General features: G+C 41.6%; 2 protein-coding genes across 22 annotated transcripts in view; one reads left to right on the forward strand and one right to left on the reverse strand.

Annotated features, from left to right (window-relative positions):
• The window catches only part of zranb3 (zinc finger, RAN-binding domain containing 3), a 99,499-nt gene extending 89,037 nt beyond the window's left edge, over positions 1-10,462 (reverse strand). For 2 of the 4 annotated variants that reach the window (XM_052052325.1, XM_052052296.1), the window contains exons 1-2: positions 10,313-10,462; positions 8,485-8,657 (exon numbers count right to left, since the gene is read on the reverse strand). In XM_052052325.1, coding sequence (XP_051908285.1) covers positions 8,485-8,633 — 149 coding nt within the window. In that variant the 5' untranslated portion in view covers positions 8,634-8,657; positions 10,313-10,462. Of the gene's footprint in view, positions 1-8,484; positions 8,658-10,107; positions 10,217-10,253 lie in introns of those variants that run through there. The other 2 variants (XM_052052307.1, XM_052052315.1) reach the window with 2 other exon arrangements.
• LOC127591990 (R3H domain-containing protein 1) overlaps positions 10,255-13,092 on the forward strand; it is a 58,527-nt gene continuing 55,689 nt past the window's right edge. For 5 of the 18 annotated variants that reach the window (XR_007960050.1, XR_007960051.1, XM_052052435.1 and 2 more), the window contains exon 1: positions 12,808-13,004. The gene's annotated coding sequence lies outside the window, so the exon portion shown is untranslated. Of the gene's footprint in view, positions 10,413-10,539; positions 10,693-12,807; positions 13,005-13,092 lie in introns of those variants that run through there. The other 13 variants (XM_052052366.1, XM_052052338.1, XM_052052391.1 and 10 more) reach the window with 7 other exon arrangements.

Below are 13,092 nucleotides of genomic sequence, written 5' to 3' on the forward strand. Positions count from 1 at the left end.
AATTGTGTGGAGCGTTCACACGTACAAAGCCGCTGAGCGGGGCAGCCCCGATACAGTCTCGTGGCTGCCCCACTTGCGTTCACACGGCAGTTTCTGCAGCGGAGAAAAACGACAGAAAACAAACGAGCTGTCGTGTTGGTTCTTTTTAAAACGTACTGTATATACACAACTCAAGCGACGACTGGACCGGCACGTCCTTCTCCTTCTCGGTTTCCGTGCCTTCTGCTCGAGAGTGACCGCCCAAGAAAACGTAAATGAACGATGACTTCAATGACACTCAGAAAAGCAAACACTATTGCGCCAAACAGAAAATCAAGAGAGGAAATCACAAAATAAATTCTGTGGGGACGGAGGGTTGTGAACAAACAACAAAGGAACAAACAACTCTGAGACAGTCCAGTCTCCTACAAAAGGAAATATGTTACTAGCCAAGTCTTGTGTCATTATGAATCAACACATTACGGAAGTCCGACAGAGCACGAAAGCAACGCATTCTCGCCATACGTACTCTTCACAAGCATTTGCTCTGGAGCTAATTTAACCCAGTTCCGTTCACACGTGCACATTTACATCGGTGCTGCCTCACAAACGAGCATTTGCCCCGGAGCAAATTTGGTCCGGTATAAGCTCTTTTCCGGGGCTACCCCGGAGCCAATTTGCACGTGTGAACGCTCTACTGGGGCAGCCCCGGTGCAGCACAGGACCAAATCTTGCCGTGTGAACAGCCCTTAGGTGTGAGTGTGAACGTGGATGGTTGTTCGTCTTTGTGTGCCCTGTGATTGGCTGGCAACCGATTCAGGGTGTCCTCCGCCTACTGCCCGGAGACAGCTGGGATAGGCTCCAGCACCCACCGCGACCCTAGTGAGGATCAAGCGGTTCGGAAGATGAATAAATGAATGAATGAATGTTTGTAATAAATGTGTTTTTCTAATGGCTTTAATTTGTAAAAAAAAAATAAAATAAAATAAAAAATCATATCAAATTAAGAAATTACAGCAAAAATTGTACCACAGAGTTAATCCAAAAAATAAGACAGAATTGCAAAAATTAAAAAGTTAGTATTATGAATTAGCTAAGATCTACTCAATATTGCTTGGGTTCAAGCAGTCATATTGCGGTTAGTGGAAAAAGCTGTAACGCTTCTGGGAGGGAGGATTAAGATGGTGCCGACAGTTTTTTCATAACATTATGCTATTGGATACTGAAACTTGAACTTGAATAGTGTTATCGGTTTGAAGTTTTCACACGATTTGGATATGGCGGAACTCATCTTAGATTGATGAAATTATTTTATACTGAAACAATGGTGGAAATGGTCACAAATAACCACATTTCAAAACGTTTCCAACTAGGCAGATCAAACTGATAGGGCTGGCCGATGTAACCTCTTATTTTTATTTGCAAATTAACCTTTTAGTCCATGGTCCAAAACCCAAAATATGACTGGGTGAGCAAATTCTGTGATTATTATTTTTTTCATATCTATAAACCACCTTCTTAAAACAAAACTAAATTTTTAACATTGGATCATATCCTGGTTCAGGTACGTGATCACAGCACATAGCAGTGTTTTACAATATTGTGTTTGGCACCTTTCATGCACAAATTATGATACTCTCCATCACGTCTCACTGCAACTCATTGTCTTGGCTTTTACAGATGTCTGTTGTTCCTTAGCTTTGTCAGGTGGGACATACTCAGATCATTAAGCTTCTTCTGCATCCCCATCTTCCTCAGCTTCACTGTCACTATTGGTGCCATTTGCAAATTTTCTTTATTGTGGTAACCATTCATTGTCACTGCTGCTGTTATGTATCTTCTTCACTTGAGACAGATGGTATATAGTTGAGTATCCTGTAGGCCAGGGATCAGGAACCTATGGCTCGCGAGCCAGATGTGGCTCTTTTGATGATTGCATCTGGCTCGCAGATAAAACAAAGTATTCTCGCTTGTTTAATCCTTTCATCGATTTTTCACTGCTCACATTCTGTTCAGGGCTGCAGGTGGCAGCAGGAGCAATTTTAATTGGATGATACTGGCCTACGTAGGCCGTTGCTGGGGAAACATTGAAACACCCCTTTTTGAATCTGCCCGCCTGATCATTAGCTTAAAGCTAATGCTTTGACGAATAAAATGGAGAAAAGAAAAAAAATATTACAAATATGCTACACTTCAGGACAAATTGACCGAAGAATTTTCGCCTTTGTGGAGAGAACAGTTTCTGCGGTCTTTCTAATTTGCAATGACAACATTGCATTGATGATAAGGTTGAATGTGAAGCGGCACTTTGACACATGCCATGCTACGTTCGCATCAAAATACGCTGCGGGAGACAGTAGAAAGGAAGCGTGCAAGCTACTGAGCAGGGTGCAAGCTAGCCAGCAACAACTCTGCGTATGGACCTGGCAAGGTGACTATAATTCTGGTAGTCTTGCTGAATCTTTAGCAATCATGAGGAATGAGAAACCATTCACATTAATGGTGAGAATTATCATAACATTATTTAAAACTATACATTGTGAGGCTTTATTATTATTATACTGACATGTGACATAAAAGTCAAGATGCAGTACATCACTATCAACTGATATAAAATACTTAATATTGTGATAGACTTTTCCGCCATATCGCCCAACCCTATTTGGAAGGTACTTTAGTCAAGGTGGAAATTACCTCAGTATTTTTTTCTTGTCGAAAGAAAGTTTCTCTCAAGTATCAGCTGAATGGGTACACCAGGATTTGACCAAATCCTAACCCATCCAGTTGATGCATGCTCTGGTTCTCTGGGAGGTCAACAATGGGGCAGCCAATCTGAGAAGCTTTGCTGTGACGCGATGGCCAAATTGATTCAGGAACACGGAAAGGCACTGCTTATGCGCACGAGGAGGTTAGAAGTCAATTGACTTTTGCTGCATTATGTGAACAGCGCTGTCAAATGGCATCAGTGTGACAGCCAGAACTGTCTGGGTGCTGTTCCTTCTAGAAGAATAGTGGAAGTGTTATTTACAGAGAGTAATTTCAGTTATTCTGTAGGATTGGGAGTGTGGCATAGTAAAAACAGCCATGATGTTTTGAGTAGTTAGTGTAGGGATATAACGACTAAATGTTACATCATAAGAGTGTGAAAACGAATAAACTCATGTTTAAAAAATATACAATGAAACTCCTCTAGAACGAAACCTACATGGGCGAAAATACCCCCTTATGTGAAAAAATCTTCATGCATGAACACAATTCTTATTCTCCTGCCCCCCATTTGACGAAAACCTCCCTGTTGCGTTATACGAAATCATTTTCTCTGCTCCAGCCTCGCGAAGACATTCACGACACCGAAGTCTTATCCAACAGCGACCTCTACTGCTTCGTTCGAAAAAAGGCAACAGCAACCACCACACTGATAGTGAACGATGTTTATTTCGGTCACTGCTGCGAGTTTCCTGGACTCAACATACAAGGTTCTTGCTGCAAACATGATTTCGTTGTAGAGGAGTTCCACTGTATAATCAAAGATTACATCATGTGGCCTAGCATTCATATTTTGGTATAAATTGAATCCCGTCATGGTAATCAGCTTTGGCTGGTGCAGTTTTCTCCACGGCGGAACCGGAAGATCTGTCAGTCCTTCAAGAGTCATGACAAATTGTAGCCCGGACGCCTGGTTAAAAAAGGATGATGGAGAGAGCATTCGGCAGCGTAATTGTCCTTGCTAGCCACGTGCTGAATTTTTGAGGTGAATTCCAATATGGCGGCAAGCTGACAATGCTGCCAACCAGACCATGGCTCCAGGGTTTTCGCCATGGCATATGTCAGCGGCTTTTGGTCCATGAAGGCAGTGAACCAATGAACACCATGTGGGGCCCCCTTGAGGAATCGCAAGTGTCGGTGGTAAAGAAAAGGCCGAGGAGGTCACTGTCAAAAGCGCGGTACTTTCTCTCATCACAGATCTGCCTCCTGAAAAAGGCCAGGGGTTGTCAGGCCCCTGCAAACCACTGCTCACACACTGCTCCCTCAGCAAGATCTCACACAACTGTTGTGAGGCCAACCGGACACAGATGCAACAACAGAGATGTGTTGCCCAATGCAACCTCGGCAGAGTTGAAAGCTTTGTTCATCCTCTGTGACCAGTTCACTTCCTCCTTGTACCATTTTCCTCGCAGAGCCTCATACAAGGGCCGCATGATGTGAGCTGCATGGGAAATGAACCGTTTATAAAAATTTACCATCCCCAAGAATTCCTGTAGGGGCTTCACAGTGGAGGGGCGTGGAAAACTGCCAATAGGGGGACAACTCCCTGTGGCATGACATGGTCGCCGAGGAAGGTAATTGCTGACATGGATGATTTGATGATGAGACTCTGCTCTCTTGAGTCGCTCAATCACCAACCGGAGGTTAAAGTCATTCAAACATCTGCATTGTCCTCGAAGGTCATAAGACATTCACAAAAACTCGAGAGTTCCCAATTTCCCATGTCCTGCACTGTACATGTAATGCATTTAGAGAGTCGCTGCCAGTGAATGCACAAACAAAATATCGTAAAGTGATTCACAGTTTGGTTCTGTTTCTGATATACAGTCGTATTTGATTGCAACAAGTATGCAACAAGGCTAGTCAGAACAGCACCACACTGTTTTAACTCGCCTGTCTTGATCAGCCCGGCAAATGCTTTCCAAAAGCACCTGCATGAACTCACGAAGCCTGCTTGGATGAGAGGCAGATTTCCTTCTCAGACAACCAGAACCGCCCGGTTGTGATCATGCAATATCTTGAGATTCAATTGACCTGGATTCAATAGAATTTTCACAGGTATGCTTTGATTCAGTTCCAGGTTTGAGGCAAAAGGTTTGAGTGTCCTTGTTAGTGTCTCCATGATGGTCTGATCAACAGGAATTGGACCAACAGAATTGTGGCTATAAATTTGGATGCAAAACCTCTCTGCAAGCAACAAAGTAGGACAGGACAGAAGGGGTGTTCATAACAAGTAACACCACTTTAAAATACTTTATCTGCAGTAACCTTTTCACTGCAAATCAATCAAATTCTTGTTAGAGTATCCTTATCTTTTGTAGCAGACAGGTGCAGAGCATGCTAGGAAAGCCTACAGCAGGGGTCGGGAACATTTTTGACTAAGAGAGCCATGAAAGCAAAATATTTGGAAATGTATTTCAGTGAGAGCCATATATATATATATACACATGTATATATATATATATATATATATATATATATACATATATACTAGAGCTATCAGTTTAGCGCATTTTTATTGGCATTAATTTAAATGAATTTTAACGGGATTACATTTTTTCTCGCGAGATTAACGCGGCACACGTCACAAGCGGATGTTACTTGTTTGGAACTATTTTGTGTGGAAGGTTACAGTGTTCTGCGTCCATATAAATAGAGCGGGTGGAGCTTCTCTGTGTTTGTCTGACAGTGGTAGCGACCAAGCGAAAATAAAACGTCTCCAGTGTTGTCATTCGAAATGAGGTCTACACAAAAACTGTAGAGAGACTTCCGCACAAGAAGGACCAACACAATCAACATATCCTGATTGTGTTAGGGGGAGTGACCCCCCCTCCCCCTTTAAGAATGGTTTGCCCCAGCAGCACGGGAGAAGTGCGTGCGCTTTTTTTGTACGGCGGGCAGTTTTGAATACAGCGGCACATAATGAACACTGGTGTCCGGTGTCTCGTTATTCATCAACAAACATACAGAAACAGACTGCTGTGTTCACAGCAAACTTGAGAAAAACGAAGCATGCAACCATGGTTTAAATCTACTATAGGCTGAGTACTAGTTTACCTTAGATGTGCACTTTATAATGTTATAAGATATCCTTTATTCGTCCCACACTGGGGAAATTTACAGCCACCAGCAGCAAGAATGTATGTAGAAAGAAGGAAGGAGAAAGAGAAAAAAAAACAACAACAAACATCTGTTGTTGATGGACAGTAATATTGTGTGAGAGATTATGTGTGAACAACTGCTCCAAGTGAAACATGTTCATTGTTTGTATTTACTGAAATTGCTATTTCAGTAAATATTTGCATTTGGCACATAGAAAACTGATTCATGATTCCAAGTTGATGAGAGCATTAAAATGGGGGAAAAATAGGACAAAAAATTTAAAAGGAAATTCTGAAACGATAAAAAATGTGTGAGTAATCACGATTAATTTTTTAGTTCATTTGAGTTAATTATGACAGTTGCATTTTTAATTAGATTAAATATTTTAATCGTTTGACAGCTCTAATATATATATATATATATATATATATATATATATATATATATATATATATATATATATATATATATATATATATATATATATATATATATATATATATACACACACATATAATCTTAACTGACTTACCAGGCTTGTCGACCTTTCTAATGTAGTCGGACAAAAAAAAATCTCAGTTCAGGTCCTTTTCCTCAACACTCGCATCTATTGCACGTATGTCAGCTTGCCTGTCTAGCTGTTTGAGCATTGCGCTGGGGCCGTACCTGGTCGCAGACGCATGAATTTTACATGTTTACACAAAACGCTATTCAAATACTCGACGGTCAAAACACGTGCAAACTTTGTGGCTTCCGTTCTCGCCAAAATTTCAAAATCTTCAAGATATGGCGAGGCCATGCGAATGCGAGGGGAGGGGTGTGACTGTTCCTACTGTTCGTGCCTCAACATGGTTAGGCTCGTGAATGCAAAACAACGAACTCAAACCCGTGTTCGTTCAATTTTGTAAACTAATATCTGGATTAATTTAAGCAAATTTTCCTCAATTTTCCAGAGGAGATTTCATGAAAATTTGAAAATCCAGAATTCCGGTAAAATTCGGAGGACTTTCATCTCTATACTACGAAGCCATGCTGTTGTAACACATGTAGAATGTGGCTTAGCATTGTCTTGCTTAAATAAGCAGGGTCAATGAAAAAAAGGTGTTGCTTGGATGGCAGCATGTTTCTTCAAAACTTTTATGTGCTTTTCAGTACGTTACCCATGCCATTGGCACTAACACATCCCCATACCACTGCAGATTTTGGCTTTTGAACTTGCCGTCCATAACAGTCTGGATGGTTCTTTTCCTCTTTGGCCTGGAGGACACAAGGTCCACAATGTCTAAAAACTATTTAAAATGTGAACTCATCAGACCATGTAACATTTTTCCTCTTTCCATCAGTCCATCTTAGACAAGCTCAGGCCCGGAAAAGCTGGCAGCGTTTGTGTGTGTTATTGATAAATAGTTTTTGCTTTTTATAGTAGAGTTTTAATTTGTACCTGTGAGATGTTCCAAACAGGTGTTAAATGAGCATTCCTCAACTTTTTTTTGCCACTTGTCCTGTCCTTTTAGGAATGTGTCGCATGCATTAAATTATGTATTAATGATTATTTGATAAAAAGAAAGAAGAAAAAAGATTATCAGTTTAAACATTAAAAATATTTAATGTTTAAATGTATTTGTAGTGTATTCAATTAAAGCTAGGTTGAACATCATTTGCAAATCATTGTATTCTGTTTTTAATGATGTTTAACCCAATGTCCAAACTTCATTGGAATTGAATTTGTATGTTGTAATACAACATAATATGAAATATTTTTTACATTCGGGCTCCTGGCTCAAGTAGCGGTGTAAATGCTTATTTGAGGAATACACTACACCCCATCATTGTTACATTAACCGTCATTCATTGTCATGCAATGTAACTGTCGTAAAATTAATACTCTCTTGGAGTGCATGCATTAGAGTTGACAAACCATCTCGGGTCAACTTAAACTTTGTTGCGAAAGGACATGTTCTTGTTTTATCTGTGAGTTCATGGTGATGCTGATTGCCAGAGACAGCCAAAAACACTGGCTCTATAAAATGTCAAAGAAAGGGAACTCATTTACTTCTAGTCCACGTATCCATCCAGAGGTGTTGGTTAGCACAATATCATTTTATTACTGGTATCTCATCATTTATTTTAACAAACCTAAGCCACACTTTTGTTTGGCGTACAGTACGTATGCCACATGCACGCGTGGGAGTGCGTGCACGCATTTCTTCGTTGGTTTTTGCGGCTTCCTCCTCGGTTGGGTTGGTATTAAATTCATGCTTAAATAAGGAAATGCACCCTAGAAATTCACGATCATTGAATACACACTTTTATAGACATTTTTTACTTACTTTTATACACATTTAACACACACAATTTTAGGTTTACTACATGATAAATAAAATGGCTTTGTGAGGCTAAAAACATGTCATAACCTCACATATGGTTGTTTGAATTCACCACTTTTCTCCACTTCTAAAGATTGTGCCAGTTGCAGATATTCCTAACACCCATCTTCATAACTATACATAACGTCAGTCTTGTTGTGGTCAAACCTGTGCATGTGATAGTGGTCAAATAAGATAGATTGCCTTACCTTATATTTTCAACAAATAACAGAACTGGAATGATCTCACTATTGAGGGGTATGTTGCTTACCTTCCATTCTTGGATAGGGCAAATTGCACTCCTTCCCGTTGGAAAGGCATCAAGCGCTGCAGGAGCTTGTGAGGGAGGCCTGACATCTGCTGTGACCATCTTGTGTCACAGTGAGAGGGCTGCAGAGGGTCACTACCATCCACAGGCATTATGTCCTCACCAGTAGTTTAGATCTAAATTTAAGATGTAAACAAAAAGATTGCTCTGTAACAACTTGCAAGCACTCAGAATTACAATATAGACAACGTCGCGCCCAAAAGAAAGCACAGGCATGCAGATTCCATTTACTTCTATTGAAAAAGGATGCCAAATAACTGCTTCCTGAATCCATTTATTGGGTTCGTGGGACATATAGCTGGCGTCGGGTGGAATCCTAATTCTTCGAAAATCATCAATTTCAGGAGACCCCCAATATGTTCAATTTGTTTAACCACTAACATTACCTCATCAAAGACACCAAGTCATTTTTAACATTTTATATTTGCCAATAATTTGCAAAAACCCATACCAGTAGACTGACCAATAGCATAGATTTATGAAAGAAATTTAACAGACATATATGTGCACCGACCGGAGATTTCAGCCCGATGCCATGGATTTGTCGATTAATTAACAATACTGTACCAGCACAGCCAAACAAGCTAATGTATAAGCTGCTAGACTTTTGCATTGATGGTACAATATAAACCAGACGTTGGGTCCAAGTGATTAATGCGCTTCAACTTCCATTATTAGAGTAATAATTCCACTTTAAAAAAAATCAATACAAAAAGCAATTTAATTTTGAAGAATAATTAAACAACCTCAATAACACTGCGGTCAGTAAACGGTAGACAACTTCATGGAAGCGGAGCAGTGCAGTTAAGCATACAATAACGTCCACTTACACAGCGCCCCAAAACGAGAATCCGACAGGCCAAATCCACCAGTGTTAATCAAGGCACGAGGTAGGACTGATCGCATCGCGTACGTCATAGTCAAGTCAGCTTTTATTGTCAAATATGCTCTAGGTAAACATACAGCACAGATGGAATTACTTAACTCTCTCAATCACAGTGAAAATATGCCGTGCATTGAAAGCATACAGCTACAATTTACATAAAATCACATAAGCCATAAATAGTTACACCAGTTTAAATCGGTAAAAATGTCCGTCGTAATTTTTGCTTATGTATGTGTTTTCCCCTACCAGGTATGAAAGTTAGTTAGTTAATTAGTTAGGTATGAAAGTTAGTTAGGTAATTAATTAGTTAGGTATGAACGTTAGTTAGTTAGTTAGTTAGTTAGTTAGTTAGTTAGTTAGTTCCGCCCGTTCCTATTTGGAACATTGGGCGACAAGTTTCCTCCATTTGGTCCGGTCACTGGCGACCCTTCTTGCTACATGCCAGCTGACACCCATCTCACTGAGGTCTTCTTTGGCAGTCTGTCTCCACGTCTTTTCATGTATGAAAGCAGAGCGTAAAAAACTGAAAACTGCTTGGAAAAAGGCAGACCGAAGTGCAACGTACTGTATATGCCGGCAAAATGTGAGGGGCACTCGGTTTATGTTGCCGACCACCCACCAAAAACGTTCGCAAATCGGTCACCTTTTTGTCACATGTGATTCACGGTAGCCTCACGCACCATATACACCCAAAGAGTAAACAATAACAGCAGCAATCAATGACACGCATTTAAATGACTCGAGACATTTGAGCGCAAATGGTTGTATGTTGGCACACACTAACACCGGAAGACAACGAGCCGTAATATATTTTCAACGCCCTCACATCAAGAGTGAACTGCTCAGTAAACGAACGCTCTCTAGCGCCGTGCTTGGGTCCGTTACCTGACGTCGTCCCATGGTGGTTAATGTACACTATTGGACCAACAACGCGTCTAAACGCTAAGGCACGTCAACGGCTGCGTGCTATTTGTGAACCGAAGTGGTAAGGCAACACTCGATGCCCTCACAGAAGTTGTAAGCTAGCCTGTTAGCTTTATGGGAGCAAGGCGTGTCGCACTTCGTAGCTAGCAGCTGCAAACAGCAGTCTCGCGAGTGTGTGACAGCTCCCAGCCAGCCCGGCCGGTGTTAGCTCTGCTTAGCCCCGAATAGACGTCACTTCTGACATTGTGTCTTGTTATTTTGCTGTGGGAAACATGGCCCGAAAGCAAACATAATTATGCAAGCTAACCAACGATGTTAGCTGCTGGTGGATACTGAATCAAGTAAGGCGCACTTGTTTCATTACACTGAAATAAATTACTTTTCGGCCTGTTCGTCGTACAACAAAAATTTCATTAATTAATACGTATGTTAATTCACGAAAATCTGTATTTCCCAACCTTTTCATTGTTTGTTCAGTGGTTGTGAAGTTTTGCTGCATGTGTAACGTGTTTATATGAGCGAAAAACATTTTTAAAAGGCAATATTGGATCGTAAATATCCGGGAATGATATCATCACTCCCGTTGAATTTGCAGTTCATCAAGTCACAAACTTCAATGTTTTTCCTATATTGCATGTTACGGTAGAAATGGGGGGAAAGTTTCCCTTTTATTAACTAAAGTGTCATATGCAGGAGAATTCTTCTGTTGACGCAAATATTGTGGCGAAACCTCCATTTTGATTTGGTTGTCATTAGCCATAATGCGGGAAAAAAATGTGATGGTTGTCGAATCAGTGGCCCAGTCATTTTGATGTATAAACCCAGGCAATTATTGCCTCACGGTCAAAATGTACAGAGATTAAAGTTACAGCATGGACAGATTGCCTCATGGATGATTGAGCATACTGATACAGTGGCGTCATTTTCACGAAGCAAGCAGCATGGTCTGTTGCAACTGGATTGGTTAATACTTGTATTATCACGAAGGAAATTCAAAAATAAAAACGCATCCGTGAATTAATGAGTTCCCTCCTGAGATCGTCTGTGTTTGTTGTTTCTTCCGCCATCCAAGGTAGAAAATGGTAAAATCTACATGATCATAGATATATGAAACTTTGTGTGGCAATGGCCTAATTCAGTGTTACTCATACAGATTAATGGTGGTTTTGGAGTTGATTTTGTCCAATATTGAGGCTGGGGATATTGTGTCTTTCTGTCAAAAAGAAGTGGCTCTGGACTAAATAATTAATCACCATCCAAGGGGAAATCTTCCCTTCCTGTATGATTTGGTCCAGCAGGCTCTTAAATAATTCAGCTGTCAATCTATAAATTGTTACTGTTTAATCAGTGACCTTTTCATGGGATAAAGGAAGCACAATAATACATTTGTCGGAGAAGGCGCTCAGGAAGGATTGGTTGTCAACGTCTGATGCTAGTTGCTAAGTGACGGTGGGAACTTCACCACCCACTGTGTTTGCTGTAAAATGTCTGAGAAATGTTCAGAAACAATCACATAATGGCAGTCTAGACATTGGCTGTTGCGCAGGGCACATGTCGGTGACTTCACCTATTGAGGAAAGTGCTTAGTGAGGATGGTTTTAACATTTTCCTTTCCACCTTCCCACAACAGTGGGTATTTTAATGAAATTAACACTCATGGGCATGGCATGATCCCTCATTATTTTCCAATGAAATGCTCCAAAATGATTAAAGGCACTTTTGATGAAATAGAGGAGGTCAGTGGTCTGGTCTCATTATGTACAGGCAGAAAATTGTTTCCAGCAGATCCATTAAGCTTGTAATTTGCTTCAAGTAGATTGCTTTCTTAGAGAAGGTCTTCTTTCGGCCTATGTGCTGGGCGGTATTTCAGGTTCTCTGAGTCAAGTAGGATTAGCCGTAGCCCCGTCGACTTGTGTGAGAAGCAGGGTGCCAGCTTTATTGGGACACTCGCCCAGTGAACAGCTCGGCCTCTCAGCAGCCAGCGCCTCCCCATCGACTCTCCACCTGGTGTTTAAGCAGCTAGCAGGCCGCAGTCGTGTTGTTGCTGTCCGCTCTCCTCTTCTCCTCGCCGCTTGCCAACCTCCTTCGCCTTCGATGCAGGTTTAACTCCCTACTTTTCACTCTCACTCTGCGTGTCTATGCCGCCTTCCTCCGTCCTTCCGTCTCATTCTGTCTATTCCATGTCCCCACATGCCCTTTCCTCCTTTCTGCCTCCCCCCGCCTCCATCCTAAAGCAGAGTAGCTAATGAAGAGACCCATTTAGGCGCTGACTTTGGTTCATACAGCCCTCCGTAGCGCCGGTCGGCCTGGGCTGCTGTGACTGGCTGTTTGGGCTCTGACATCACACGGGAGCCAGCTGTTGATTTGGCGCTGTTTCCAAGGCTGGCTGGCTTGATGGGTTGTGGCAGGTAGACTTGTGCTTGCGCAGCATCCTCCCCTCCCTCTTTGTGACACCCACTCCCCCTCGGCCTCTTCTTTTAGACCCCCTTCTCCCCATCTCACACGCTCACTCTTTCGCGCAAGTGTGCAGGAGGCAGCCGGCAGCTGCTGGAAGTGCGAGCTGGGAGGCGACTCCAGTCTCTTCTCCAGCAAATATTGCCTCCTGTACACAATGGAAGCTAAAGAGCTGAGTTGCATTTGGGATGGAGGGCAGGTAGGTCCTGCAGCTTCCTCTCTCTCAATATTCCCTTGCGCTTCGCGAAATGATCCTTTTTACCTCTGTGCTTCTTTTTTCCTTGTCA

This window comes from Hippocampus zosterae, chromosome 2 (assembly GCF_025434085.1).
Source record: "Hippocampus zosterae strain Florida chromosome 2, ASM2543408v3, whole genome shotgun sequence".
NCBI lineage: Eukaryota > Metazoa > Chordata > Actinopteri > Syngnathiformes > Syngnathidae > Hippocampus > Hippocampus zosterae.